This window comes from Anarhichas minor, unplaced genomic scaffold, assembly GCF_050575085.1.
Source record: "Anarhichas minor isolate MPS153535 unplaced genomic scaffold, ASM5057508v1 ptg000012l, whole genome shotgun sequence".
NCBI lineage: Eukaryota > Metazoa > Chordata > Actinopteri > Perciformes > Anarhichadidae > Anarhichas > Anarhichas minor.
In genome coordinates, this window is record NW_027466458.1 from 1,044,345 (window position 1) to 1,072,310 (window position 27,966).

General features: G+C 43.0%; 1 protein-coding gene across 12 annotated transcripts; it reads right to left on the minus strand.

The window, feature by feature from the left end:
• Positions 1 to 464: 464 nt before the first annotated feature.
• kdm4c (lysine (K)-specific demethylase 4C) lies at positions 465 to 27,295 on the minus strand. Of its 12 annotated transcripts, none has more exons than XM_076090085.1 (22): positions 27,050 to 27,277; positions 24,995 to 25,161; positions 24,465 to 24,640; positions 22,961 to 23,075; positions 22,499 to 22,692; positions 19,191 to 19,240; positions 18,158 to 18,261; positions 17,775 to 17,912; positions 17,466 to 17,659; positions 16,773 to 17,005; positions 14,556 to 16,618; positions 14,332 to 14,443; positions 12,969 to 13,150; positions 11,785 to 12,028; positions 9,991 to 10,067; positions 9,384 to 9,439; positions 9,135 to 9,243; positions 4,495 to 4,689; positions 3,987 to 4,157; positions 2,952 to 3,071; positions 1,741 to 1,833; positions 465 to 1,594 (listed from the first exon to the last, which is right to left on the minus strand). In XM_076090085.1, exons 2-22 carry the CDS (start codon positions 25,136 to 25,138, stop codon positions 1,397 to 1,399), a joined length of 4,968 nt encoding a protein of 1,655 aa, XP_075946200.1. In that variant the 5' UTR covers positions 25,139 to 25,161; positions 27,050 to 27,277; the 3' UTR covers positions 465 to 1,396. The 12 variants fall into 12 exon arrangements, 8 of the variants coding, with proteins under 8 accessions (XP_075946200.1, XP_075946199.1, XP_075946201.1 ...); XM_076090084.1 differs by having other exon boundaries at positions 3,987 to 4,154; positions 14,547 to 16,618; positions 27,050 to 27,276; XM_076090086.1 differs by having other exon boundaries at positions 1,756 to 1,833; positions 14,547 to 16,618; positions 27,050 to 27,276.
• Positions 27,296 to 27,966: the final 671 nt, after the last annotated feature.

Consider the following 27,966-nt stretch of genomic DNA (forward strand, 5'->3'; position numbering starts at 1 on the left):
TGTGCTTCTGCTCACCTGTTCCACCTTTACCATTACTCAGTCCCTATTTATATTAGCCCAGTTCCTTTCTTCTTTGTCTGCACTTAAGTTTGGAGTTCTGCTCCAAGTTAGCCTGAAAGTCACAGTATAGTATGTCGAAAAAAATAAAAAAATAAAGTCATAGTATAGTAGGGTTAGGGTTACCAGTGGAAGCCACTACACACTATTCACCTACAACTACCTCGCCTCCCACAAGGACAAATATCCTGAAATCTGCTGAGGACACTGCAGTCATTGGTGCGATCACTCGGGGGTGAGGTAGTAAGTCTGATGACAACTACCTCTCCCTCTTTAAACACAGATAAGTGCAGAAAGATGAACATGAGGTGTGGCGGCTCAGCAGCTTTAAATGCTTGCGCCCCATCAGTGATGTGAAAGCATAACAGCAGCTGTTGAATTTACTTGAAATAACTTGGACAATTCAATTTAAAAAAAAACATATCTTTATTTATTGTTTTCATTACAGCAGTTAGCAATAGTTTAACTATAGCAAGCCAAAAATAAATACAAATTTTAAATAATTTCAACAATGTGTTTCATTCAATGGAGCGACAGTAGCATTTCACGTGAACAGTGCACAGAATCCAACCCAAAGTCATGACTTCCTGTCTGAATCTTTCACCTTCGGGAGGGATTAACATTTGGTTTCTTTTAAACTCGGCAATGATTCATTTTTCAGTCACAAATTACACAGTCAATCGATTTTCGTCCGTGTGGATGAAAAATCATGCAGCGAGGAAGCCATCGTGGTGTCATTGGACTCCAGCAGGAGCAGTTAGGACATTTAACATGCGGGGAGAAACAGTAAGACATGAGGGAAAATACTACAAGCAAAGTCCATAAATATTCTAAATCAAATCTGGAAATAACAGACCCACAAAAAGCTACCATGGGCAAGCCATTTAGAAAAAGAAATCTCTCCTTTGAATTGTCCATGTACAAAGAAAAGAAGTTTGTTTTCTCAAAAAAAAAAAAAAAAGGGCGATGTGACAAATGTAAGTCACGTTTATTTTCCCTGACGGATGTGAAAGCACGAGGCCACCAAGGCGACGACGCCCTCCGGTAACCCATTCAATCCCAGAATTCTACGAGAGTCCAGCTGTCCTGTTCTTCTCCAGCCTGTCACTGTTGTAGAATGTACAAGCTCTCGCTAGTGAGCATCCATCTAACCCCGAGTCACCCGTTCCCTTCAGATGTTTCCTCAGGGAAGCTGTGTGGGCAACAGCTGAGATGGACGTGGATCCAAAACGCTTCAACACAAGCATACTCGCACATACACTCGCACACAAACAGCCTCCTCCTCTACATCCACTGGTTAGTCAGTGCATTCGTTTGTCATTGATCCTTGTCCATGACTTCATTTCCCTTTGTGGCTGCGTTGCTCCCATGTGCTTTTGGCAGTAGTTGTAGTAGTAGTAGTAGTAGAAGTAGTAGTACGGAGGCCTGGCAGGGCCACATAGTCTTTCTGGAAGCGTGAATTGGGCGTTCTCTGCCGTTTCCTCTCGCCCTGCGTGGTGAAGAAGGCGTCCTGGAAACGCATGCTTGAAGCGGTCGACTAGAAAGACGAGCCAAGAGAAAAAAACGCCGATGAGTAAACAAAGTGCTCCAGGTGGCAAGAGAGTGTTTAACCGTCATTGCCATTACAAGCATCAAACTTATGGTTTACAAGTTCATGTGTTGCCCAGTAAGTCTAATACTTACAAGTCTACGTTTCACCTTTTTAGGCAGGTCTTCATCTAAAGTATAGACGTCTTCTCTTTTTGCCAGCACCTGAGACCCGTCCTCAAACTCCACCTGAGAGGACATGAAAATAATCATTTACACGCTGTTAAATGAATGCATTTATGCAAAGTGATTTACAATTTGCCTCTTTCTCACCCATGCACACACTAAACCTGAAAGGTACTTAACGTACTCCACGTGGTGCTTTTCTAACTCCGAAATGTAATCTATGTATTAATTTGCAGTAAATAAATCAGGATTTGAACATTAGTCGAAGACAAGTGATCTTTGTAGTAACAGTGCAAATACAATATCGTTTATTATAAAGCATGTCTCAGATCTAAAGTAAACATGAATCAATATCTTCATCATTTGTTATTTCATCATAAATCACAAAGAAAAACTGCGTTTTTCAGGTCTAAATGATGAAACATTACCAACTCTGACTACAAAGAGTGAAAAAGATGAGAAGACGCTGTTTTCATGTTACCTCTACGCTCACAATCACACGTCTTCTGCCCAACAAACTCAAGTGTCTGATCGTCGTGTAGATGTTGAAGTAAACCCAGCCTAGAACTAGTTCACAGCTCGGCACAACTCGACAATGGAAAGTTCTTGTTCAGCTTCTTTTTTTTTTTCTTCTATCCGACTCATCTTAAACTGAGTGTCTGCGTCACAGATGCATTTGTGCATAACTAATGGTTGACGCCCAGCTCGACTAAATAAAGCCTTAAGTGGAAGCCGCATGACTTCGCTTGGTGAATATTTCATTTAGCTTGAATAATGCAGATTGTCACCTCCTTCTTCTCCTCTTCTCACTCTCTACCTCTCCCCATCTGCGTCTGCATAGCTTTTGCCTTCTCTATCTCTGTTCATCCTCCCATCACCTCCCCTCCCCTCCTCTTTAGTCGCCATGACTTCAGCACCTCCCTCAACCTCAAGTCTCTCTCTCTCGCTCTCTCTCCACACATCGACCAGAAGACTTTTGACGACGTCAGAGGAGTCACGATAGCGCCGACGTTGCCGGAGTTCTTTAAGTTCCCTGCTTTGACCCTCAACTGAGCTTGCAATATAACTCAACATTCACCCCCAAAAAAATGATTACATCTGCAAAAAAAACAGCTCATATGTCTTTCGCGTACATTTACCATTTGTCGTGTAAGTCTACAGTGCAGTACGTTAGCATGTACCTGATACATGTGTGATACGTTGGATCCCAGGTATTTGGCACCGTAGAACAGCCCATCAGGCCACTTCACCTGAACAGCTTCCCCCACTTCTGGAGGACCCGAGTTCATACAGTCTCTGCTCTAAAGACACAGGAGAACAATGGTTGGTCCAAGTAAGAGTGCGTGTCAAAATTTGATGAAACGCCAGCGAGGACTGTGGTCCAAGAAGAGCAGCTCTAGTATCTTAGCGTGCGAGTTTGATTCATTGAGCTAGCTGGCGTTCCCTGTTTGGTTGATTCATAGCACGCAGGGTAATAACAGGTGTAATAAATAATTAATTATGACCCTTTTCCATTTAGGTCCTGGTATTGTGCGTGCGGGCTCACTCAAACGGCTGTGACACACTAAATAGAATGGGACCGTAATTCATTTGATTATTCCCGTGAAAGAAACCTTGCAGTCTTTCTAAAACGCAGCAAGATTTTCCAGGAAACGATTCACATGGTGGTAAGTAATGTTCAAAACATGGACCTACAACGTGATCAAATATTTGTTCAGCATCATAATAGGATGCTATTCAATGTGGCATCTCAGGGTTTCAGAGTAAGAATTTAAAGAATTTACTTTGTCAATTAAGGCTGAGGTTGAGGATTGAGTGGAATGTCCTCACTAATACAGTAATACATGCAAGTGTGTGGTTGTGTCTCCGCCACAGCTACTTCTCTTTAACAGTGTTAAGTCATTACCATAATCACTTGAACAAATCAATGAATTTAAACTCATCGAAAAGGCCATGCGAGTGATTATTTGCCGCTACCATGACAGTCCCATAATATTCATAATATAATATGAATAGCCTCTTCAGACATCCATGCTGTTTCACGGTTTGGTAGATGCACACGTTACGGTTAGAGTGTAAAGCACATTTGCAGGTAATCCGTCATGCAACGACCATGTGAGGATCAATAATCCCTCTCAGCTAGAAGGAAGTTCCTTTCCAAATGAGAGGGGTTATAATATCGCATACGACCTCGTGCTAATTAAACATATTCTCACCACTATATCCTCGGGGTAGGTATCGTTGGAGAAGGAGCCGTCATCGAACATGACCTCGTAGAACATCTGGGAGGTTATCTCGGTGACCTTAGAGCTGTAGTAGCGCAGGTTCTTGTGTTTGGAGATTACCGTCTGGCCCAGGGAGATCGGCGCTTGGCACGCTCGCTGCTTCTAGTTTAGACCGGGAGCAGCAATTAGACTACCGTACAAGCACACTCAGTCAATATGCAGATTTATATCCCTACACTAAACCACCCCCTTTTTACTCTACTTACATTCATTTTGAAAAGAAATGTGACCAACATTCACATGCCCGCCTCTTGCTATACTGCATGGGAGTTACACCAAATCATCTGGCGTCTACGCTAGAACCAATTATCCCCGTTAATCTTTGTTTAGGAATTAAAAGTCTGATCTCAAAGAGCGAACACATTGCCGTGTCCTCTCTAACTAACTGAGCACAGCCTGGTTCATAACAGCTCTAGGAAGCACCCGTCCTATAACTTACAGCTGAGGAACTCCGCGACTGATGTCTATGGCAGGTGATTGACACGACATACGGCCAATCATCCGGCTCCATGATTACACCGGCAGCATGGGCACAGGTCACATGAAAGGAGGTGGGACACCGGCCACATGAGCACTGGATACAAGCACCTGCCTGCCGCTTCGCCGAGCAGCGCTTACGACAATAGATGCACTTCTGTAAACACAGACCAGAGCAAACCGTCAGCACCGAACAGACCGACGAGGGCCAGCTGCAGCCAGAGAGGCCGGCTTCATCCTCTCACTTTCAAGCCAGCACTCAGCCCCAAGTCCATTCTTTCCTACTGCAGACACAAACAGGTCACAAATATTTAGCTTGATTTAAAAAAAAAAAGAAAGAAAAAAAGGCTAAAATATTTCCTTTAACAGCTGGGCACTATCGTCTATACCTAAATAGTGGGTAAATAGGGTAAATAGTGCTCTTTTTGGGTAATATTTCCAGATGTGGATTAAAACACATTAAGTTCTCCAGTGAATATTTCACATAATCAGGGCAATAAACAACACAAGAACATGATGGAGGAACATGTCACTCAGAGTATGGCTCACTTATGTGTTACTGATAGTTCACGTTCATCAAGGAAGGACTATGGCTCTTGTTTATATCATGACTTGATAACTTGTTTTGGGACTTTTTATGGGATTTGTCGACAAATCCCAGAAAATACTCATAATAATGTTGTGAATTGTTATTTATTGAATTAAATGGTGTCCAATAGAAGATTAGCCCATTGTCAGCGATATCCGGTGCAGGTATTTGAGTGGGTACGGGCCAGTCCCACACCAGCAGCCTGGTCACAGGATACAATGGACAACAGAGCAGCAAAACAGGGAGTCCTTGTCGGACCAATTCCACTGAATGGTTTTGATAAAAAGAGAAACTTGAGTTTAGATGTAAATTATGAACAATACATTCTACACACTTAACTGTATAGGATGTTAAATGCAGCACATAGTGCATGCAGGTATGTAACGTAGAATACTTTTAGCACAGGTTGACTGTGTGATTTAGTTTAACAAAACTCAGCAGAAAGTGAGCCTTAAAGCGTCCGTCACATCTCCGCCTTCCTTCCAATCTTTTCCTCTCACCTTCCACTGCAAGCTACAATAAGCCATCAACCAATGAGAGTCTTTTCTTTGCATTGACCAAAACCTGACCTCATTCAAAAGTGTAGTCTTTTGGAGCAGGTTCAAAAAAAAAAAAAAAAAAAGAAAGTGAGCAATTTAAAATGTTTCCACTTGAGAGACTTTGACTACGGGCTGAAGAAGAACATCAGCGAATTAAAGACAAAAGGGCAGCGAAGTGAATCATCGCTTGGTTGAGCCATGAACCTCTAACACCATCAAAATCCATTGTGTGCTCCAAATGAACAGATCAGTGAAATCTCCTCGATGCGCTGTTATTGGATACGGTGGTGTAAACAAAACATAGACAGGACAGAATAAAGTGAGGCGAGGGGGACACACCTAACAGTTAACACAGACATGTGATTTCACCGCTACAATACAAGGAAACCCTCACATAGGACCAGTCACATGACATCACTGGAGGTTTACACAAGAAACAGGCGCTGCTAAGCCTATGTTGGGGTAATTTATCCCCCCCCCCCCCACCCCCATTTGAGGTCTGTGAGCTATACACAACTGCACAACGAAGGGCGTAGACATGCATGCCCGACGCACAAACACCATGCATCCATGCACACTCACATTTTTGAAGACTATCTCTTGGTTTTCTGCACCCAACGGCCCATCAAGCCCATTTCCTCTACTGTGGCTTCTCCCCTCCCCCCCCCCCCCCTCCTCCTCCCACAAATCCTCAGCTCTCCCGCTAAAGGGAGAGAATGACGACATCCTTCCATTAGGACCCTGCTCCTTCCCCCTGTACTGCAATATTAAATGGGACCCTTAAGATGTCGTCATTCCCTCCGACATATTATGGGAAAAATGGCCCCGGGAAGAAAAGCAGAGCATTTGATAGGCGGAGAAGAAGGTGCCAATACAATCTGTCCTTCTCAGCTAACCCTCTAAAATAAGAGTTCTTTGTTCATTTCTTTGAAAAATCAATAGCCGATCTAATTAGTCAACCTAGGCAACATTAATTCAGTTTAACCTATACAGCCTTTACACTTATCAGCTTAGCCTACTTAATTCAGGTATCAGCTGAGGATCAGAGGTATTGTGTGCTGAGAGACTCTCGGAGAAGTCCTCTTTCAGCCAAAAGGCCATGCCGAATTCAAAATGGGGGATGAAAATACGGAACTTTATCACGTTTTTTTTGAGTTTCTGTTATTAATGGAGCCTCTATTGTCTCGCAGCGTCTCTATTTCTGAACTTAGGGACTTTTACTCCGTGCTTTCCTTGGTGACTAACTTGGCCTACATTTCACAAAGCCCTTTCCCACATCTCCTCCATTATGGACAGCATGGTGCCGCTGATGAACTGGCCCGACTGTCTCGTCCACCTATTGAGGCCAGCATGACAAGATTCTGAATGGCATGCAACACACCCTGTGTGTGCAGAGGGACGTGTGCGTGCCTCTGTGTGTGTGTGTGTGTGTGTGTGTGTGTGTGTGTGTGTGTGTGTGTGTGTGTGTGTGTGTGTGTGTGGGTTTGTGCTTGTGTAAATGAGCATTTATGTACCTTTATTGGTGGAAAGATTTGTGTGAGAACATGAGGTAATGTTAAAATATGTCAACATAGTTTGATGTTTGAGTGTGAGGGAGTTTGAGGAGGAGCCTAACCCATGCCTGTGTCTTCTCCGGGGTGTATTTGGGCGCCTGTGTTGAGCCATGCGTTAAGAACATTCCCACAGTAAATTATGAATGTGTATGCGTGTGCGTGTGATAGTAAATTATAAATGCATTGGGCTGCTGCAGGGGCAGCGGGTCCAACGCGAACACGTGGCTCACGGAGCGAACTTACAAATGATGCATTGGACATAAGAGAAAGCTATACCAGCCATAAGCACACTCAATTTAAATGAAATCGCTGTCATCATGACACTAATGTTTTTTTTTTTTACTACAGAATGATTGAACAGGCTGTCTTTTTGTTACATCTTTTATCTTATTATTTAAAACTCAAAGAGGTTATTTTAAAGAGGCCCATCTGTTCTATCATCAACTGAGGCATGCATCCTTTCAAAAACAAAAAAGAAAGTGCTTGTGTCAGCATGTTAATTAGTGAAAAATTGGCTGCAGAGAGCAAAGATTTTGTGTCATCATGAAGTGTGAGGAAAAACGTGACGCGGTCAGATCCGATACATCTTCCAAAAGGGAAGAAACTGTGTATACTTATCAAAGCATGTGTTTTCAGCATCGCCAGCTGCAAGCTATGGATGGCACTGTGACAAACCGAGCAGCATCCAACAGCTAAAGGAAGAAAGCTCCGTTTCCACAAAAAAAACTGAGTTTAGATCCTAACAAGATCTGAGAGATTAGGCCATCATCAGGGTAATGTCACAGGCTGTTAATGAGCATGCCGCCCTTTTCAGTCTGGACTACAGTTTGCATTTTGTTCAGATTTGGGCCTCTGGATATGGATACTGACACTTTGTGGTCTGTGCCTTCATATTGGAATGAGTTTAATTTCAATGTGGTGTGAGCAGATATGAACCATATCTCTGTAAATAGCCCGTGCTGTGGGTAATGTCACTGTGTCCATAAAGTCAGTGTCCTATTTAGTGCAGCAGTTCTCCTTCAACTATTTTCAGGTAGGCAGGCCACTCGCGTAGGAACCACGATGTGTTCATAGGTTTCTTAGGAAATATTCACTTAGCATGAAGAAAAAGCACAATGACGTGTTGCCAAAAGAAATCTCAGCTGACTGAGACAACCAATTAGTCGACTTAATGATCAGGAGGGGGCAGCCCTATAGAAAGACCTGCGAGTAGAATATAATACAGTTGAATAGCACCACAAACTGCTGTCTTCAGAAACATCAGGGAGTTGACCTAATAGGCTGGCAAACAAATATATATTTACAATACATTGATCATCAAATACTGTCTATTAATTGTGTCTACATGTCATTGTGACTCCCAGCTCTTTTATTTCTACCTGTGGACAGTAATCTGTTACTAATGCAGATTGTGTCCCAACCCGTGCGTTGATCAATCATATACGCTTCTATAAAAAGCTGTTTTTTGTATCTATATGCAATATTTATTCCTGAAACAATAACGTAAGCGAGGATCGTGCATTACCGTCCACCGCGCATTCGGATGTACCTCTCCAACATTTTGCTTTCTGCTGAGCTATCATGGCGCCTGCAGCAGAGAGCTAACTATAGTGGCAACATGTCAGGTCTGCTGAGACACACTCCAGCTCTCTCATTAAGCAAACACACACACACACACACACACACACTAGATGCAAATACACACATGCAGACAGACAAACACCCGCACACAGACAGTCCTACATACACAAACCCCCTCTGCCATCCACCAGTGGTTAATTATCTAGCTTTGATTGCGGGCATGTTCGTCTCACATTGTTAATTAGAATTGTGAACACTTCATTAATTAGACTGGGCCAGTCCTCAAGGACCTGGGGAATTCCAGAGCAGCATCAGAGTGTGTGTGTGTGTGTGTCCTCACCAGTTTATATCGCTGCATGGGGATCCTACTGGTGTCAATGGGACTCCTCTTGGCTTCATCGCTGAACCTTGCCTCTGGCAGTGCTACCGCACACATCACGTGGGCCCATCTATATGCAAACACACACACAAACAAACAAACAAATTATTACATCGCGATGATTAAGACGCACAGACAATTCATGCGTCTGAGCTCTGGAGATCAGAGATGAGTATGCGGAGCTAATCGCAGAACAAAAGCCTGTCTCACTTGTCACTTTGGGTTTTCTTCAAAGCTCCACCTCTGAGGTTACAGAGACAGCATTCCTGAAAATAAAAAACATACAAGTGAGTATGAGAGAAAGATATTCCCCCCCACTCACCAATATCCTTACACATGCCTGCATATAACCCCTGCATGTAGTAACTGCATTGTGTGTGGTACTAGGGCAAATCAAATTCATGGGAAATCTGCTGGGTGGTTTTATGTTTAAAAAAGGCAGTTTAATGTTTAGCACAAAATAGAAACTTTCAATATAAATGCAGTTAAAAAACTGCAGCTTTAACTTAAAGCTGTTCCAGCGTGTTCTCCAAGCAAGCGAGGTAATGCACACAAAGGCTTCCACAAAGTAGCGGCAAATAGCGGCATCTTCTTCTTGAGAGGAACAGTGCGGCATAATACAACTTATATTCATCCATCTTCCTCAGGTAAAAAGAAAAATTGACTCGGATCAAAATGCTCCGAGCAAATTTGTAGTTTGTAAATGTTGCTCTTTGCACCTACACGTTATGTGCTTATAATTACACTCCATATGAAACACCACCGTCTCAAACGTTTAGGGGAAAGTGACATCACAGGAGGAGAAACATGGCCTTACTGCTGTAAAGCTTCCTTCTGTACAGCGATCACACGACCACTGTTCGCTGACATCATCTGCGGCAACACCGTAGCAACCTACAGAAGGGAAGTAATAGATGAGAGAAAAATTTAAATCTTCACACTCACTCAAGTACTGCTAAACCGCTTCACTCTGACCTGGTGGCGCTATAGTTTCAACTAACCATTCACAGAAAGCAGCCGACGTGACAGTAAGTCTACAATCGGTTACAAAGAAACAAGAATAAAATGCCACGTTCACGTCGTTTCCACAGAAAGATGGTTGTGGTTCCTGCAGAACTGCACTGAGTTGCAGACAAAGCTCTATGGTAAGTGTGTGAAAGGGAACAGCTGTGGTTGAACAAGAAGTGCAGACAACACAGGCGGAGAGAGGTACATCTATGCGCCTTTGTTGTATAAACACATCTATTTTGTGTGTTCATCCGTGTATCAAAGAGCGCTTTGCAGACAGCCAGACCTGCGCGGGCGTGACAGCGGGCTCTCGTTGCAGACACTTGTGCGGGGAGCCCTTTGTAACCCAGATGACATGGCTGACAGACACCGCCAAACATTCAGAGTAGTATGAAACAGCCACTTTGAGTAAATGTTGTTGTTTTGCTTGGTTTGCTTGGTTTAGGTCTGTGTCCTTGGTCAGGCAGAAACAGCAGACATGTTTTATAGAAATATGAATGCTGGCGGCCTCGAACAGAAGCGCATTTTGAATTTAAAAGCAAGACAAATGAGAGTCTTTTCAAAGCCGACAGCTGGTTAAAATCCAGTCCTAGACGGTTTAGACACATAAGCTGCGGGGAATTTTTATTTGTAAGAAACACTTAAAGTCTGTATGCGTGTGCGTGTCTCCGTTCTGTTCCCCCACTATCCATCACCAAACCAAACATCAAGTCTAAGCTCACCTCTCTTTCCTTTCCCCAGTTCAAATAACAGTATGGGGAAAGCAACATCAACTTGTACTTACTGTAGCTTCTCTAAACCAAACTTGTGGCTTTTTCATCAGTGTCAAATGACATGCACTTCAGCTCCTACTCCCACCCTGTACCTCCACACACTCGCACAAAGCAAGCACATGCAGTGCACAGGAGTTCAGCGCACACACACGCACACACACACACACCGGAGTATCAACACTAGTGGCAGGAAAGTATGAGGGATTGAAACTGACTGAGAGAAGCAATGTCATTCTAAAGCTGCGGATTCGGGACAGTGTGTGAGACTTACAAAATATGTGTGTGTGTGTGTGTGTGTGTGTGTCTGTGGAAGACCAGCTGAACGCTTAAGATATTGGTAAAACATGTAGGGATTGGGAAAGAGACCTAGAGCTGTTAAATTGTGTGTATGGGGGATTGAGATAATGTACGGCGTATGCGTGTCCAGTGCAACACAGAGGTTCCGGGTTTTTTTTTTTTTTTTTTGTAAGACTGTGTGTGAGGCCTTGCTGCACTGGCTTGGGGCCCTTGGGCAGGAAGTATGTGTGGTGAAGACAGAGGATTCTCCATCATTCGGCTGACGATGGAAATAAAATACTCCGAACCGCAGAGAGAGGGGGAGAAAGGGAAACAGAGAGGGGGTGGAACACTGAGACGGAGTCAGGGCTCAAACCCACTGACCCTCTCACAATGACATGACAAAAAAACAAGCACAACATGTAGAAACAAACAATGTGGCTTAGGGAGGTAGGAGGTAAAACTATACTGAAAGGACCAGTATCAACCGGAGGACACACTCTCTCTCACACACACACACATTTACACACTTCCCTTCCCTCGTGCATACGTACTTGCATGGACTTGCAGGCAACAGCCCTGGCAGTAGAGCAGAGGGGAGGTGCCATCTTCCTGCAGCAGAGGGTTGGTGGGAGTTGGGGGGCAGTTCTGCTCCCGGAAAGAAAAGCAGATCTCTGGGACCAGCGGCGTGGTCCGCCTCAGACCTCCGCAGGGACGTGTGGGGCCCTCCATTGGAGACAAGGAGTTGGAGGTGTCCTGAGCTACGATAGGTGTACTGTCCCCTACTTTGTCTTCAGCCTGAAAAAAAGAATTTGGTCATTTTCATGTTGTTCTTAAGAACTTCTTAATTTAGCAGAGACGGGTGGAAAATAAAGTGTTTCCCCTCCTCCCTCATAATTAAAGTCATTCTGGGTGGCTTGTTGGCCAGTGGCACATTACAGGAGCTGGTTTTGTAATAAGACGATGATAAACAGCAAAAAAAGTATGAAGTAACGTTCATCACCAGAGGGCTTAGAATTATTTTCAATACTAGTATTATTCAGCGGTAATTATTTAGCCGTTATTAAATTATTTGCACAGACTTAGCGGTCTCTTTTTCGGGGCTATGCTTTCACAACAAGACGGGGCCTGGTATTAGTGTCATATACATGTAGCTCTCTGCACATCAAATCAGTTTGGCTATAAAATAAAAAAGGTTGACCAGCTGAGACGATATCACCACTAACATGACATTACAACAGCCCATTTGATTAGCTTGTGGGGTCTTTACTTGTTCCCCCGTTATATGAGTTGACTCTGTGTTAGAGTAACACAGCTCTATTCATAAAAACTCAAGAGATACCATTTGAAAAAGTACTCCGGACTGGACTGAAATAAAGGAAGGACCTGCATGTTTGCCGGAAAAGCAGTAAGTAATCGTGGCTATGAGTATTTCTACGGTGGGGGGGGGTGAAAGACATATGCGTTCCAGATGATCAGCGCAGGTAAAACTGAAATCTGCCCACCTCACCAGCAAAGATAAATCCTGCGGAGCTTAAGGAGCGAAAGCAAAAAGTCCGACTGGATGTGATCTGCTAGTATCGATTCCTCCATCTTCAGCTCGGTGGCTAGGAGATACAATCATATCCTCATATGGAACACATATAGGCACTAATGAAACTAGAATGCATTGTGGAATCAAGCATCCAACAAATGACACCGGCTACATATATACATATTTTGTTGACCTCCGCTCTACCTGATAATAGGGCATGAAGAGTGTGCACACAGCACAGTGTGGCTGCATGGTGGCTGCATGGGAATTGAACTCCCTTTCCGCGGTGAAGCAGCTCTTCCTGTTCTGCCACAGGTAGATGAGGGGCTTCGCCCAAGCCTCCATTTCCTGATCCTCCTCCTCTGCCAGGCTTGCTTCAGGGGGCTCTAAGTGGAGACACAACAAAGCCTTACAACCACTTATATATTCAACTAGTGCTTTTTATTTATTTAATATGGCCCAGATGATGATTCATGCAATACATAGAGCAAATCGCTTGTCTGGTAGTTTGTTAATTTAGCCTGTTCTGACTCTGAAGCAATCGTGTGCCCTGACTATCAAAAGCACGGCATCGTTCTCACTACTGACTTCTGCAGCAGTAATAGACCTGCTGCCAAGTCACATCTAATCCATCCACAGTGGTGACAATTTCCTCCAGTGACCTGGAAAACTATTTCAATGAATTGAAGCCTGTGTGTTTATAAAAAAAATAAAAAATACCCAAAATGATTAAGAGCTCTCATCATCATAAAATAGGCTTCTCACAGCCACGGTCATTTCTCCAGGATAAACAACTAAAATGGCTGCTGAATTATTCATCCGTTTTCACAACCATGGAGATGATGAATATGACTCTGTGTGTGTGTGTGTGTGTGTGTGTGTGTGTGTGTGTGTGTGTGTGCATTAGTAGTTGTTAATTGAGGGCCCTGCCTCCCACCCTGTTTAAACCATGAAAACAAACAGAGTATCTATCACGAGGTCATTTTACTGTGGTAGGCCTGAGAGTTAAATCTGTTTGGTTTATGTGTGCATTGACGTCAGACGAACCATTTGGGGGGGGGACATAAAATGAGAAAAATGCAGAGGGGAAGAAGGAAGAGAGGAACGACTCGGTGGTTATAAAAAGCTACACCGTGGGAGAACACCGCAGAACGTTACCTGGCAGTACTTACTATTTAAGAAGGGTGTTATTAACAGCATTAAGGCAACTAAATCAATTTGATTCCTTCTGAGGTTATTGCCTTGCTGGTTAAACCACCTTTTAACAAAGAAAATGTCATGGTTTCTAAGTATGCTAACAATTGGGGTTTGGCAACTGTATTCTGGTTCACTGCAATGCAACCAGCAGAAGTCAAAGGATCATGGTTTCTGGCCTGGTGCCATCCTCTATGCAGCACCGACCACAAAAGGAAATGTCCCATGTTTTTATTAAAATGAGCATGGCTCTTGGCTTCCATCATGTGCATGTGTCACTGTCTGAATGTTGTGAGTCTTTTTTAAGGCTAAACCTCAGCGGTACCTCTCAGTGAACTGTGTGAATTGTGTGTGTGGGTGAGTGAGTTCCCACCATCGTCACTGGCAGCCTGTTGTTTGACAGCAGTGGGTACAGCCCTCGCAGTAGGCTTCCTGAGTGGGTGGCGCCAGCTCTTAGTAGTCCTCTTCCCTGACAGGGCGGCGTACTGGCATGAATAAGCATAATTAAAAAGCATTAAGAATTGAAAAATAATCTGTATTTGTATAAAAAGACTAAATGTGAATGCCTGTGTGTACAAGAGCACTCACGGCACAAACCTCCCCAGGTTCCAGGCCTGATTCATCACACTCGCAGTTACTCGTATCGTTTTCCTCCTCCTCCTCTTCCTCCTCGTTGTCAGATGAGTCGCTACTGCTCTCTCCCTTGGCACTACTTTGCTGCTCCGCCTCAACGCCATCAGATCCCCCTTCTTCCATATCAGACACTCCATCCTGTTCTCCTCTTCCCATCCCGAGAGGTGAAACAGCAGTGACTGAGTGCAGACTCTCCTCTGCCTCCCTTTGTCTCCCCAGCTCCCTGCACACGGAAAGGGCTTCAGACCCTTCCGCTTCCCCTCTATGGAGCTCAAAATCTCCACAAAGCCCCAGGGCCTCCACAGCACCGACTGAAACCAGCGAGGTGGGCTCGAGCTGGGCCCAGGTGAGAGGCCCGCCTTCCTCCTCCTGGTTCTCTGACTCACGGAGGTCTTGCTCTGCGTCCTCCAGGTCCGTGACTTCTTTGCACTGAGGTTCAGTCCACATGGTGTAAGGCAGGGGGTCATGGGTGAAGTCAGAGGGGAGTTCTGGGTGCAGACTCTGGATAAGTACTGCAGGACCCTGGGAATTGAAGTTTTTCCAGATGCTGCTGGAGAAGGGTTTGGGCTCCATGTATGGGTTGTCGGAAGTACAATGCAAAGGGGAGTATGTAGTGTGGTGGTGGAGTTGTAATGCTAGGTGACTGTCACTCTGAGTGCATAATGGAGGGGAAGGGGGACTATTGTTTGAGGTGCCAGTTAAAAGAGAGGCACAACTGCTCAGACTGAATGCACTGTCCCTTTGAGCAGAGTTATCTCCACTTGCCAACTCTGCTGAGCTGGATTGCTGCTCTGTTTGAGGTGCAGCGCTCTGAACTAGCTGGCGAGAGGAAGCATCAGTCTGTCCAGTAGTAACATTTTCCAGCTTTGTATGGTCCTTCTCTGCAGCAATTCCTGACATTATTAGCATTTCACGAACACCACCAGATGATTTTTTGTGCAGATTATCGGTGGTTAAATGAGCCGTGTTTCCTTCTAAACCAGACACCGCCGCCTCATCGCAATTATATGGAGAATCTAAATGCCACTTGTTGGCGTGTTCTCCAGTAAGAGGTTCTTTAGACATCATTATGTCGGCTTCTCTCTCTTCCTGCTCGGCTCGATGCGAGGACGGAGAGCTGGTTGGCGTCTCCCGCTGAAGCACTGGTGCCACCTGGTGACCGCACAATCTGGCTTTTGGGACAATGGTTAGCATGTCATCAGCCGGGGTGAGCGAGGGCATCTCCTGGATAAGCACGGGGGGCAAAGGGCAGATCACAACCTTATCTGCTGGCTCCGGAGTGAGTCGTGGCATATCCACTGCATTCCTCTGCAGCAGAGGAGGGAAAAGATTTTCCTCCGTGTGGTTTTTTTCAAAACTGCGATTGTGTCCTGGAGGGGAGAAGGAGCCACATAATGTGTAGCTATCTCCCTCTACGGGCTCAGTTTTGAGATCATAAAGTGCTTCTGTAGTAGAGTGTGGATTGATATGTTTTGTGTGAACAACTGTGTCAGTTTTCTCTGCTTCAGCAGGGCTGTTAGTGTAATTCTCAGTACCCGTATCCATGCTACCGTCAGTGTTTGGTGTTAGGCTTAAAGTGTCTTCTCTACATGAGGAACTAGAGGCCTGAGCTCCAGAGTCAGAGGGACGCAAGCTCATCTCCGTCTCAGCAGCAGTGCTCGCTGTGTGGGAAGATGAGCAGAGTTCGTTGGCCTCCAGGGGAGAGACCCTGGTAGAGCAGTCCTGAGAAGTTGAGAGGTCTTGTGGTTCAGGAGAGCAGCAGCGTGGCTCATTAATTCCCGGATGCATCTGGGTAGCCTCAGGCCATTGGCTGAGTCCTTCAGGAGTCCTGCTCGTGACCCCTGACCCTGAGAGGCTTTGAGGGTCAATATGTGTGCCCATCTCTGCCTTTATGTCCGTCTTCACAGCTGAAGCAGGGGAGGGAACGGAGCTGCAGCGAGAGTTGTGGGATGGCTCCTTATTCAAAAATCCCAAACTATTGCTCTCCACACGATTTACCTTGACCACACACATCTGTCTGCAAGGACCTGTTGAAGACACAAGGATGGGTTCACTAAGCAAGGACAGTCAAAATATGTTTTCATAGACCTCAGATGAGAGACATTTCCAAAATGTAAAAAAAACAGGCATGCAGGCTACCTGTCAATCACGCACGCACATACACTGACTACCGTCTCTTACCAGGAAGGTGAACGGAGTTGTGGTTCTGGTTGTGCTTTGACTCTGCTTCCTTTTTCTTCTCTTTCTCCTCCTCTTCCCTGCAGCTTGTCCCTGCCACAGTCCTTCGCACCTTGGGCCCAGGCAGACCACTTAGGCCTTTCCTCTTGCTGCTGGTCAATGCTGAGCTGCCATCCAGGCCAATGGGCTCCTCGGTGGTTCGGAGGCGCTTGGAGCGCATTCGAGAGTGGGTGCAGCTGGAAGAAGGGAGATGGATCGGAGAAGATTGAAAATCAAAAAACCCCGGATTAACGCTAGAGAATCGATGCAAGCAAATGCAGAATACTGGGACTTATGAGGCAATGGCATTTTGCTTTTGCAGCTGTCAAATATTTCGGGGCAAGTATATTAGTCACCGGCCAACGCACCAGGGCCGCTGTCACAGGCACCAAGTTCATCATCACAATCTGATGCATCCACAAATATTGCATTGGAAATTTAATAAATAAATGTTGTTTTCCTGATACAAAATCAAATCTTTATTAACGTCGATGAGGCATGTGTATGAAATAAAAACATTTGATAATAAACATACAATCAGCACTACTCCTATGCCAGATTAAAACCCCAGCAGCACCATTAGCTGCAGCGGACTGCTCTGTTGACCAGTATGTGACAGAAAACAGAAGAAACATTGTCTGAATGTGACAACAGTACCCTTTGTTTGTCGGTTTGTTCTTGCGCCGCCTCTGCAACCAGCTCTGCAGCTCCGGTGTTGTACCGGGAGTAGCAAGTATGTGGTCGGGAGGTGCCGAATCTTTGCCCACCATCCAGTTAGCGTAGCGGTCAGGTTGAAAGCGTTTCACAAAGGGTTCCATGGATATCTTCACCATGTCCTTGCTACATGTGCACTAGAGGAGAGACAGAGGATATAATCTGACACTGTATGACCGATTCAAATCCAAGACACTCCAAAAGACATGAAGCGGTGCACAGTTTTAATGAAGGTTCTCGGCTGAATGTTACCTGTGTGGCTACTTTGCCATAGTCTATCCAGCGCACAGTGGCGAAGTTGGTGGACTCTGCACAGTTGAAGCCATGATTGAAGCCAGCATGGTAGCCATAAGGGAAGGTGATCATGAACTCTCCAGCTTCCTGAGTAATCTGGTATCAATGCATGGTAAGAAGGGAGAAAGACACAGGGGGATGAGTGACAAAAACACTAACTTTTGTTTTTCAAAAATGTGCACCTAAAAAGACAACAAACTGAAACCATTCAAATAAGTTAGAGCAGGTTTCAGTTGAAATGAACCCTGCTCATTTTATTGGCAAGAAAATGTGTTTCCAGAAAGTTGGTAAATAACGGGAGTATAAATGGTGAGAAGAGGAGCCGAGAGCTGAGAGCCTACCTTATCAAAGGGAATGCCATACTTCTTAAGTATAGAAGGGGAGATTAGAGTCATCTTGTGACGAAGAAAAGCCTCACACCCCTTAAAGCTGTTGGGAAAGAAACCTGACAAAGATGTGCACGTACACACCGTTAACACGAGTGTAAGCCAGGCGGAAAAAAGGAAAAAAAAAAACATACATGAATAAAAAGATAAGCGAGAGGTGGATGTTCTGCTTAGAACACTTTCAACCTTTACAGTCCACAGTCATGTCTTGTTTTCCATTAGGGCTGCAACTAATTATTATTATTGTAACAAAACTAATTCATTATAAAATGGATCAATTCTTTTGTTTATAAAATGACTAAAATAATATGACAAATATCCATAAAAAGTTACCATAGCTCAAAAATAATGTCTTCGTATTGCTTGCTTTTGTCTGACAAGACGACGGAAATGGAATTCAATTTACAATGATTTTACAATATCAAACCAGGAAATGTTTTGTATTCTTACCTGATAAATGACCTCAACAATGAATAGTCAACAATCTATTGTATTCAGGCTTTGTTGCAGATTACTTGCTTTGTTAACTGGATGGATAGAAGAACTGGGCACAGGTCAGTCTACTCAAATATTTGGTTACGTTCTCAGCGTTTTGAGATTTTCATTTATCCAGTGAAGTAATCAGCGGTGAAATCTTACACCTAATAGCCTGTTACATTACACCTAAACTATTACTTAGTCGTGCGTGTGTAATCATATGCATTGAAGTGTATTTAGTCTCTTGATAGCTCACAGTATGGATTTTCCTAAAGTGGCTCGTCAACACATTAAGCATGTTCATTCATTTACATCTCTACTCAGAACATGTTTGTAGTCCAGAGCTCATTAGCATACTGCCTCTTCAGCGTTGCCATTAATGCCCTCTCATTGCAGAGTTTAATTGATGTGCTGTACTTTGTTGTTTAATGCAGACCTGCTTCTGTATACATTATTCAATAACCTCTCCCGCCTCTCGTTTACACAAAGAGAATACAAATGATTGTTGTACCTGTAGCCAGACGCTCCAGTCTCTTCCCATGCTCCGGGGGAATGGCATACCTGTGAGAGACAACAGATAGATATAGAGCAGACTGAATTATTTTTGACTATGTAGGGGAAAAAAAAAATCTGAACATGCATTGTAGTATCGGCATAATAAACACACTGTAGCATCCGCTGGACAGTTGCAGCCGAGATGTCGAGAGAAGCCTTTGCAATTTCAAGACTGCCATCAAGTGGTGGATAAATGAACAAGTGTAACGAGGCTGACGAGCCTTTTCCAGCAGTGCATTATTATTCATTAATCAAAAATGATAACAGAAATGTCACCATAAAAGTGGATTCAAATTGACTGTAGAAACACTCGAATAACATGCTTTTAACTTGTCTGGGCCTAATCCATTTGCTCTTTAATTTCTGCAATACTGTATTTCATAATATGGAGCCCAGTTCCACCTCTGACAGAGACAGAATAACGATCACCAACTGTGTCGAGTTTAGAGGTAATCCCATTTTCTCCTTGCGCCACAACTGCTGACGCAATCCGAATTTAAACTGTTCCCAAAAGTTCCCGGGCGAGAAAACCTGGGGAGGGTGACAGAATTCCCTGAAGGTTCGACGAGGCATTCCATTTGAGTAGCGCCATCCGCCCTCAGGTCTGTGGCATTTCTAACGTCATATCAACCCGTCAGCTTAACAGAGCAGTGAGAGACGGGTTGAGAGGGAGAGGCAACCTCAGGTGGAGGTGACACGGGGAGTTGGAGGGGATTGAGAGGAGGCGAGAGAGGTGCATCTTTAAGCCGCTCCCCTCCAGGGACGAGGTGTCAAAATAGCAGCAAGATGAAAGAGTGTGTGTGTGTGTGTGTGTGTGTGTGTGTGTGTGTGTGTGTGTGTGTGTGTGCTGGATGATAAGGGTATGCATGTGTGTGTGGGTGCTTGGATCATCAGGCGGCTCTATGCGAGCGTGTGTGAGTGTGTGAGTGTGTGTGTGTGTGTGTGTCACTGTCTGGCTGTGACACTGATCCCTGTGGGGTTGCAGGGCTCACTGCTCTAATGAGCAGAACTCCCTCCAGGGCAAGAGGGAGCGAGGAATGGAGCGAGCTGAGCTGACAAAGAAATAAAAAGCAAACTCCATTTTGATCTACCTGCATTCTTCACCTCTTCTTTCGCTTTATTATTTTGAACATGAACTCCCTTAAAGCCCAGCTCCTATTCCATTAAAAAATGCAAACCCGCTAGCAATTAGACCTGTGCAATATATATATATATATTAGTGCTGGGCAACGATTAAAATATTTAATCGCGATTAATCGGATGGATTTTTTGAGATTAATCGCATTGTTATGGCAAAGTTCAATAATGAATTCAAAAGTAGTGTATTGCGCACTTTTATTTTAAAAGTACTGCTATATGAACAAAAGGGCAATAACATTTGGTTCACGAGATGCAGGTAGCATTTTTATACTAAATGTGAATATAATTCATACTTTGTTGGCATCTTATTCTGAAAACCGGATGTTCGTCTGAAGAAACCGGATGTTGTCTCACATTAATCTTTCCGCTAACTTTCAAAGTCCTTCGCTCGCTCCCGATCTGTGCCGTTTAAATGCGTTTACCGTGAATTTCAGCATATAGGTGCACTAACATTACTGACTATAGGATGTTTGCTGGATTTTATCCCACTGTTCTTGTCATCCTCTTGTTGTTATGTATATGTATTGTCTCTTGTCTTTCAATAAAAAAATAAATAATAATAAATTAAAAAAATGCGTCAACACGCGATAAAATAATTGTCAGCGTTAACGCGCAATTAACGCTTTAACTTGCCCAGCACTAATATATATATATATATATATATATATATATATATATATATATATATATATATATATATATATATATATATATATATATATATATATATATATATATATATATATATATATATATATATATATATATATATATATATATATATATATATATATATATATATATATATATATATATATATATATATATATATATATATATATATATATATATATATATATATATATATATATATATATACATACATACATACAGCTTCTAACACCATGTTACCATGCACTCTGGCCAATGCAGTATTTTCTATGAAATTCAAACTATAGTTTGGCATTTTTTTTAAGTATGTAAATCTTCTATTTATATCTAAAAATCTGCGATCTGGATCTTTCATTTCAGTCTCATCTTGACTGTTCTCACCACGTCGTGCTTAAAGAATAACGCAACAATAAATCCACTTTTCTTTTAGTAAATGACATACACAGTCCCTGTGTATTCATTACACAATCCATCGATGATGGTCTCAGTCATTGAGCAAATTTGACAGAACGATTTGTTTTCCTCGAGAAACTCCAGTAACTTGGATTACAGTGCTAATCAGCGTTAAAGTGTTTGATTCACAGGAACAATGCATAGCATGTGGTTGACTGGTTAGGATATTAAATGTTGTCTTGCTCCACTGCACAGACAAGAATGATAGCATCCAGGAAATCAAAGCATATGCTTACGCCCTTGGAGAATAACAAAGGCTCCCCACACACACACGGAGTTTGTGTGTGTGTGTGTCCATGGAGAGATGGAGTTTGCAGCCCTGACAAAAATATGGACGTGCATTATGAAAAGGACATGAATCTCATCTGCGAATCCATTCCACACACACTATAACTGACTAGTATTTCCTTAACATGTCGCACCAAACAAGAGTAGTGACAGATCCTTAAACAGGAAGGTTTTATGTAAATATGCACCACATATAGAAATACCATTTAACACGATTACTCTGTCGTGAGAGACAAAACTTTAAAAAGGTTATACGCCAAGACAGCTGCAAGTTTTACTTCCATTTGGGTCACAAGAGACATACCTCCAATAACTCCAGTTAACTGTGGTTAGTTAAGGGGTTCAGGGTTTAGAATTGATTTTAAGATATGATTGATTACGTACAAAGCCCTGAGGCCTCGGCCAAAGTTAATCTATCAGATCTCTCACTGCCCTTTGTCCCTTCCCACACCCTTAGATCCTCGATTGTGTCGTTTGTTGTTATTCCAAGGTCTAGCTTCTCACATAACGGTGATGGAGCCTTTGCAGTCAGGGCTCCTATTCTGAACATTCTCTGTGATTTTCTGGATGTTTTATGACATTCTAGTTTGTGTTTTTATGCGTTCGGTTTTTATTATAGCACGTTGTAACGGTGTTTTGAAATTGTTGCACAATCATTGCTTCTTTTTGCATTCCCCCCACCCTGTACCTCCATCCCTACCCCACACTAACCAGGACTTGGGCTCTCCAAAGTGGAGGTAGTTGATGCTGTACAGGTCCATATCTTCAGTGTGCCAGGAGAAGGTGGTCTTCCACATGCCGAAGTATAGATATGGAGTGTTGACCCCCTGGATGGACACGCCACAGTCCTCCTCGATAACATCCAAGATAGAGTTCAGGTGGCCAATGTTCCACTCCTCCACATCCTAGGAGGTTAGAAACAACCGTGAAGATTTGTAGTCCGGTTGACAACAACACATTTTAATCCAATCAATCATTTATCCAATAATTGAACTCGGTGTGCTGTTCAGGCCACCAAAGTGATGAGCTCTATTACTGTTACTGACAGATTAAAAACACTGAACCTGTGCTCATGCAGGGACTGAATAACTGGGGACAGAAATGAACACATGTGTGGAGATAGTAGAATACACACAGAGAGTAAGCAACAAAGGAAAAAGATGAATGACCTACCTCATCATAGAGGCTGCCACTGACATCAGCGCCATATATGGGTGAGACAAAAGTCAGGTTCTTCCAATATTTTCTCTCAAGATCTTCATAATTCAGGTAGCGAGGTGTACAGTACCTGTGGAGGACAATCACATCGTATTTATATTCATTTAGCCCTTATTTGACCAGCAACAGTCCCATTGAGATTCAGACAACAGCATTAACACTATAAAAGAAGAGAAAAACAGACGACAGCAAAAACCATTCAAACAAACATAAAGACATTTTACTTAAAAGAAACAAGCAACACACTAGAAACAAAACAGCAAATGACATGAAGCAATGCATTAGCAGTGTTCAGTAACAGGACATCTGCATTCAGTGTTCAGTGTGTTCCTTCATCCTGTTTTTATAATCTTCTATGCTTATAAAAGTTAATCTAGTTAAAGGTTGTGGTGGAAAAACGATTCAATAGTACCGAGTGAGTCCTATAATACTGAAACAAGAAACATTGAGGAAAGAAGTTTGTCTTTAAAGTATTTATTCTCTGCGCAGAGAAGGCGTCACCGTCATACTGACTGCAACACAGTCTGCAACACAGTCTGCAACACAGTCTGCAGAGGATGAGCCAAGAGTTCAGTTTGTCTCCTGCTAAGCATCTCAGCACACAGTAGGGGGGGACATCAGGTATTTACATTACAACAATTGATCAGCAGTTTCAAGCTCCCCATTGACCCCCCCCCCCACCCCCCAGTCATCCCCTTCCTCTTCTGAGCCTTGTCACACAAAGACATGCGTCTTTGTTACCTTTGATTATCCCTGGGAATCTTCACACCTAAACACTCTCTTGTTAAACTGCAACCCCCATTTGGTTACTTCCCCTTATCAAAGCAAAGACAGCGACACCCCATATGGTCCTGTTACCACTCTCCTCAGTACACAATCATATGTCACATATAGTTTTGTTAGTGAGTAAGGCACATAAACTAAATCACAGTAGAAATGTACTAGCACACCAACATTTTCTATCACAAGGTGACCTTCCATTAATAACTATCTCATAACACACATCAGCAACAACATGCACCCTCAGCAAATAATGCCCCTGCACTTTAAAATCACTTTCTCACAACTCCGTCTCCATTCAAATTAATAAAACTGTCGATTCATAAATAGAATATAAATATGCCAGCAACACAACTGGATATAATGTATCTATTTACTTCTTGACTTTCACTTTGTTGACTTCATCCATCCAGGATGATAAATCAACATTGAACATTCACACACACTATATTGATGCTGTTGATATTAAGTATCTCTCTATTTCAGCCGGTTTGCCGGGTAACTAATAATCTTCTAGAGGTTATTCTGTATTCTAAGAATATATTTGTTTAACATTGTACACTTTGTAATACGCCAGTCGCATACACTGTGTACATCTAAACAAAGTTAGATTCTTACTCTGGCAGCAGCAGCATGTAATGTCAGTGTGGATGTAAACAATGAACTCCATAATACTCACATGTCACTGTTTGCTAGCCGCCTGAACTCCTGCACACTGAGAGGCTTCTTCTGGATGTTGTACTGAGTGAAGAGCCCTGATTGGCCAGCCATCATCTGCTGGATGGGAGCATCGATCATTAAATCATCGATGTCGTCGTAGGTACGACGGGGCTTCCAGCCTTTAGGAGGAATCACCTGAGGAACGAAGAGAAGAGGAGAAGATTGCTGTTGAAAATCAAACAGTGACTTCGTACAAATAGGTCGCTCTGATCAGCTGTTCATCTTTAGGAAACAGCAGCAGTTGACCCAGCGTGTCCAAAGGGCAAGTAGACAATTATGTATTAAATATGTCACACTATATCTGAATATCCGTCGCTTTCTTCTGACTGACTAAGACTGCCATCACAAAATTATGTATAATCAGCCTCTACAACAGCAGTCCAACTGTATGCACAGGCACACCAACCGTGTGGACACAACAAAGTCCATCACTCACAGATCTGTGAGACCCAAACCATTTGTGGGTGGTTGAAACTTTGTCCAAATTACCTTAGCCAGGCCTGCGCGGTGTGCACCCTGAGACTCCATATAAACCAGGTACTGGTTGAAGTCTTTGAACTCCTCCATGGTGGGCCTGAAGGTCATAATCTTGCAGGTGGGGTTTGCAGGGGTGTACACCTCTGCCCCCGCCATCCTGCCCCCTCACCAGATATAACCTGGGAAAGAAGAAAGAAAATTAACAATGAAAATGTGCTCCAACATCAACTTATATTTTATAAGTGGCTTTTTTAAATTGTAATGGTGATAGACATTCCCTAAGGTAAAAATACATTGATTACTTTGATAGCTATGTGGAGAGAAACCTCCTCTATTCTGAAAAGGTAACCGGGTCAAATCTGGGCAGAATGGGCAGACTAGAGAATCTGCTGAATCTTTTTAAGTCAAATATAATCTATTCAGAAAGTACTGAATAGATGTTGTACATGCTATTATAGATAGAGATGCTTTTACAGTCCAGATGGAAATATAGCTGGAAACTAATTCATTTTTGATTGTTTATATTGTTGTATTTTAAAGTTAAAAGGTGATTATTTCACCAAGCACGTTCATGTTAACATAATGTCCTCATATTACCCATTTTCTTATTTTTAATTAATTCTATTTTGCTTCATTCATCTTTTGTTGACTGGAGATTTTGGTGGTTGCTGTGTATTTTCATTTGTCGAGTGTATTTATACATATATAGAGTCAGTTAATAACCAAACCGGTTCAAAACATTAGTTCTGTACCTATTTCACACGTAGGCACATCTTACATTTTGGCACTCGTTGCAGTGATGGATTGATTGATTGATGCATCGAATTATACTATCAGAATTTCATATCAGTAATTGCAATACTTTAGAGGAAAGTGTCTGCGTTTAGTCAAATACCTTATTGCACCCATAGATGTAATTCACAGGTGTGTAACTGGACTATGGGGGTTGGTGCGTGTAATGGCGGCAGGCTAACCACTAGATGGAGGTAGTGATTCAATAAATGTCTTCGCCCCTTTGATCCTTCCTGATGCCAGCAACCCTTTTGAGATTTTGTCCCATCCACCCACCCCACTCCCAACTCTGACTTTACTGTGCATCCAGACAAAGGATCACATGGCCCCGATCTGTTGGGATTTGCAACCTTATATTTCATAACGCTGCTTCACTGCAAACCACATTATAATGGCGTGCGACCCGGTTATGTAACAGGCAATTGCAAGTTTTAGAAAAATCAGCTAACGTAACAGTGTTTAGACACAATGTGTTAAGTCTTTGTTTAAATATTATAACAAACATTTCAAAACATGGGTATCCTTGATCTGGCGTATTCGGCCTGTTATTAATTGAAACAAACCTGTTAAAGCCCTGGGACTAATACATCTCGGCAGATCCATAAATACTGCATGGACGTCTGTGGCTTGGCTGAGCTTTGTTGTCTACAAAGCCAGCTAACTAGCCAACTAGCCAACGTGTTGTTATGATGCAAAGAGAGGGCTGAACAACTAGCACTGCTTGCGAGCTAACTTATACTTAGGTGGTAAGCTCATTGGGTTCTGTTTGACTTGAATTCGATAATTCATGAACGGTACCTGACTCGAAATCACTCGGGAGTAGCAGCTGGGCAAGGAAAGCATAGCTAGCTCTTAAGCTAACCTAGCTGCAGCATTGGCTAACTTCTTAAATGCACGAGTGGATGGGGTTTAAATGCCCCTCGCAAGGTGGCTGCAGATAGGCCCGTGCTGTAGCTGCTTGGCTCTGTGACTTTGTGTGATACAAATTAATAAGTCTAGTATTTATATCGTGTATACATCATGTGTCGATATCATACATGTTTAGGCAGAGGAACAATGATCAAGCACACCGTGCGATATGCCCATTGGCACGAGCGTTGCCAACTTCTTTAGTTGGCAGGCGCTAATGGTTAGCTGTTGATAGCTTGGCTAATTCTGCACAGTAGTCACGAAATGCACACCGCTTTCTGATAAAAGGGTTCAAAGCTAGCTACCAAACACCATTTTACGACGGTATATCACACGTCGTTTCCATACAAGTATATAGTATTCTACCTTGATTTAGAAAGACGGAGTCGAGTTAGTTATTTATCCCCTTCCTTGTTCGTCCAGCTGATTCACATGACAGCTACTCTGCCTGCTGCTGCTGCTGCTTCTTCCAGTGAGACGAGGGCGCGTTCCAGACCGCCTCCACTCCAGCTCAGCCGCGTTTGCGTGAAAACAGGCACGAACGCGGTGGAAGGCAGGCCGTGGTGTGGTGGACGCATCCACGCGCTATGAGATCTGTGAACCGGCAGGAGAGTGGCTGCAATGGAACGCAGCCAATGTTAGTGCAAAGTGCAGCTCCAGCCTTATTGCACACTTCATATGTTTTATGCATTTGCCTTGACGATTTTATCAGTTCTATATTCTGGTCCCGAAGTAATTAATTAATAATAATACAATTAATATATGTATATATCATTATTATATATTTTTAAATGGTAACACTATGGTACCATTTTCTTATAGGGCACATTGTATAAGTTATAACTAATTAGTTTATTAATAAGATAATACCAATAACTTTATAATGTTTCATAATCAAGTCTTCGGTTGCCAGTTTGGAAAAAAATCTCTCTGTTTGGTGTTCATCCTACTTTGGCATGACACTAGCTTTGTCTTCTTAGCTCTATCCCTAACTTGTTTTGTTGTCACAATGATTTTGAATATTTTCATCTAAAGACATTGCCTGGCTTGCAGTTATTTTTAATGACTTAAATAAAGTTGTAAAAAAAAGATCACCAGAAAGACAGCATCATCGTGTGCAGTGACATAATATGGAAATGTAGCATGGTGTACTGTTGTAATGGTCATAAAGTCCTTTGCTTGTAAACATGTACAATGTGGCACTGCCATAAAATACGGCTATGTGTACAAATTAAACTAAATAGTGATTTATGTGAGAGCCTGCCGATGATGAAGGAGTGGCA

Excerpts from the sequence above, each read along its gene's own strand:
- kdm4c (XM_076090082.1), bottom strand. The coding sequence starts at position 25,138 with ATGGCGGGGGCAGAGGTGTACACCCCTGCAAACCCCACCTGCAAGATT. Across the intron at positions 17,006-17,465 it reads AACAAACCGACAAACAAAGG|CTGCACCCACTCTCGAATGC; the intron begins GTACTGTTGTCA and ends CCCTTCTTCCAG. Across the intron at positions 1,834-2,951 it reads ACGTATCACACATGTATCAG|GTGGAGTTTGAGGACGGGTC; the intron begins GTACATGCTAAC and ends ATGTCCTCTCAG.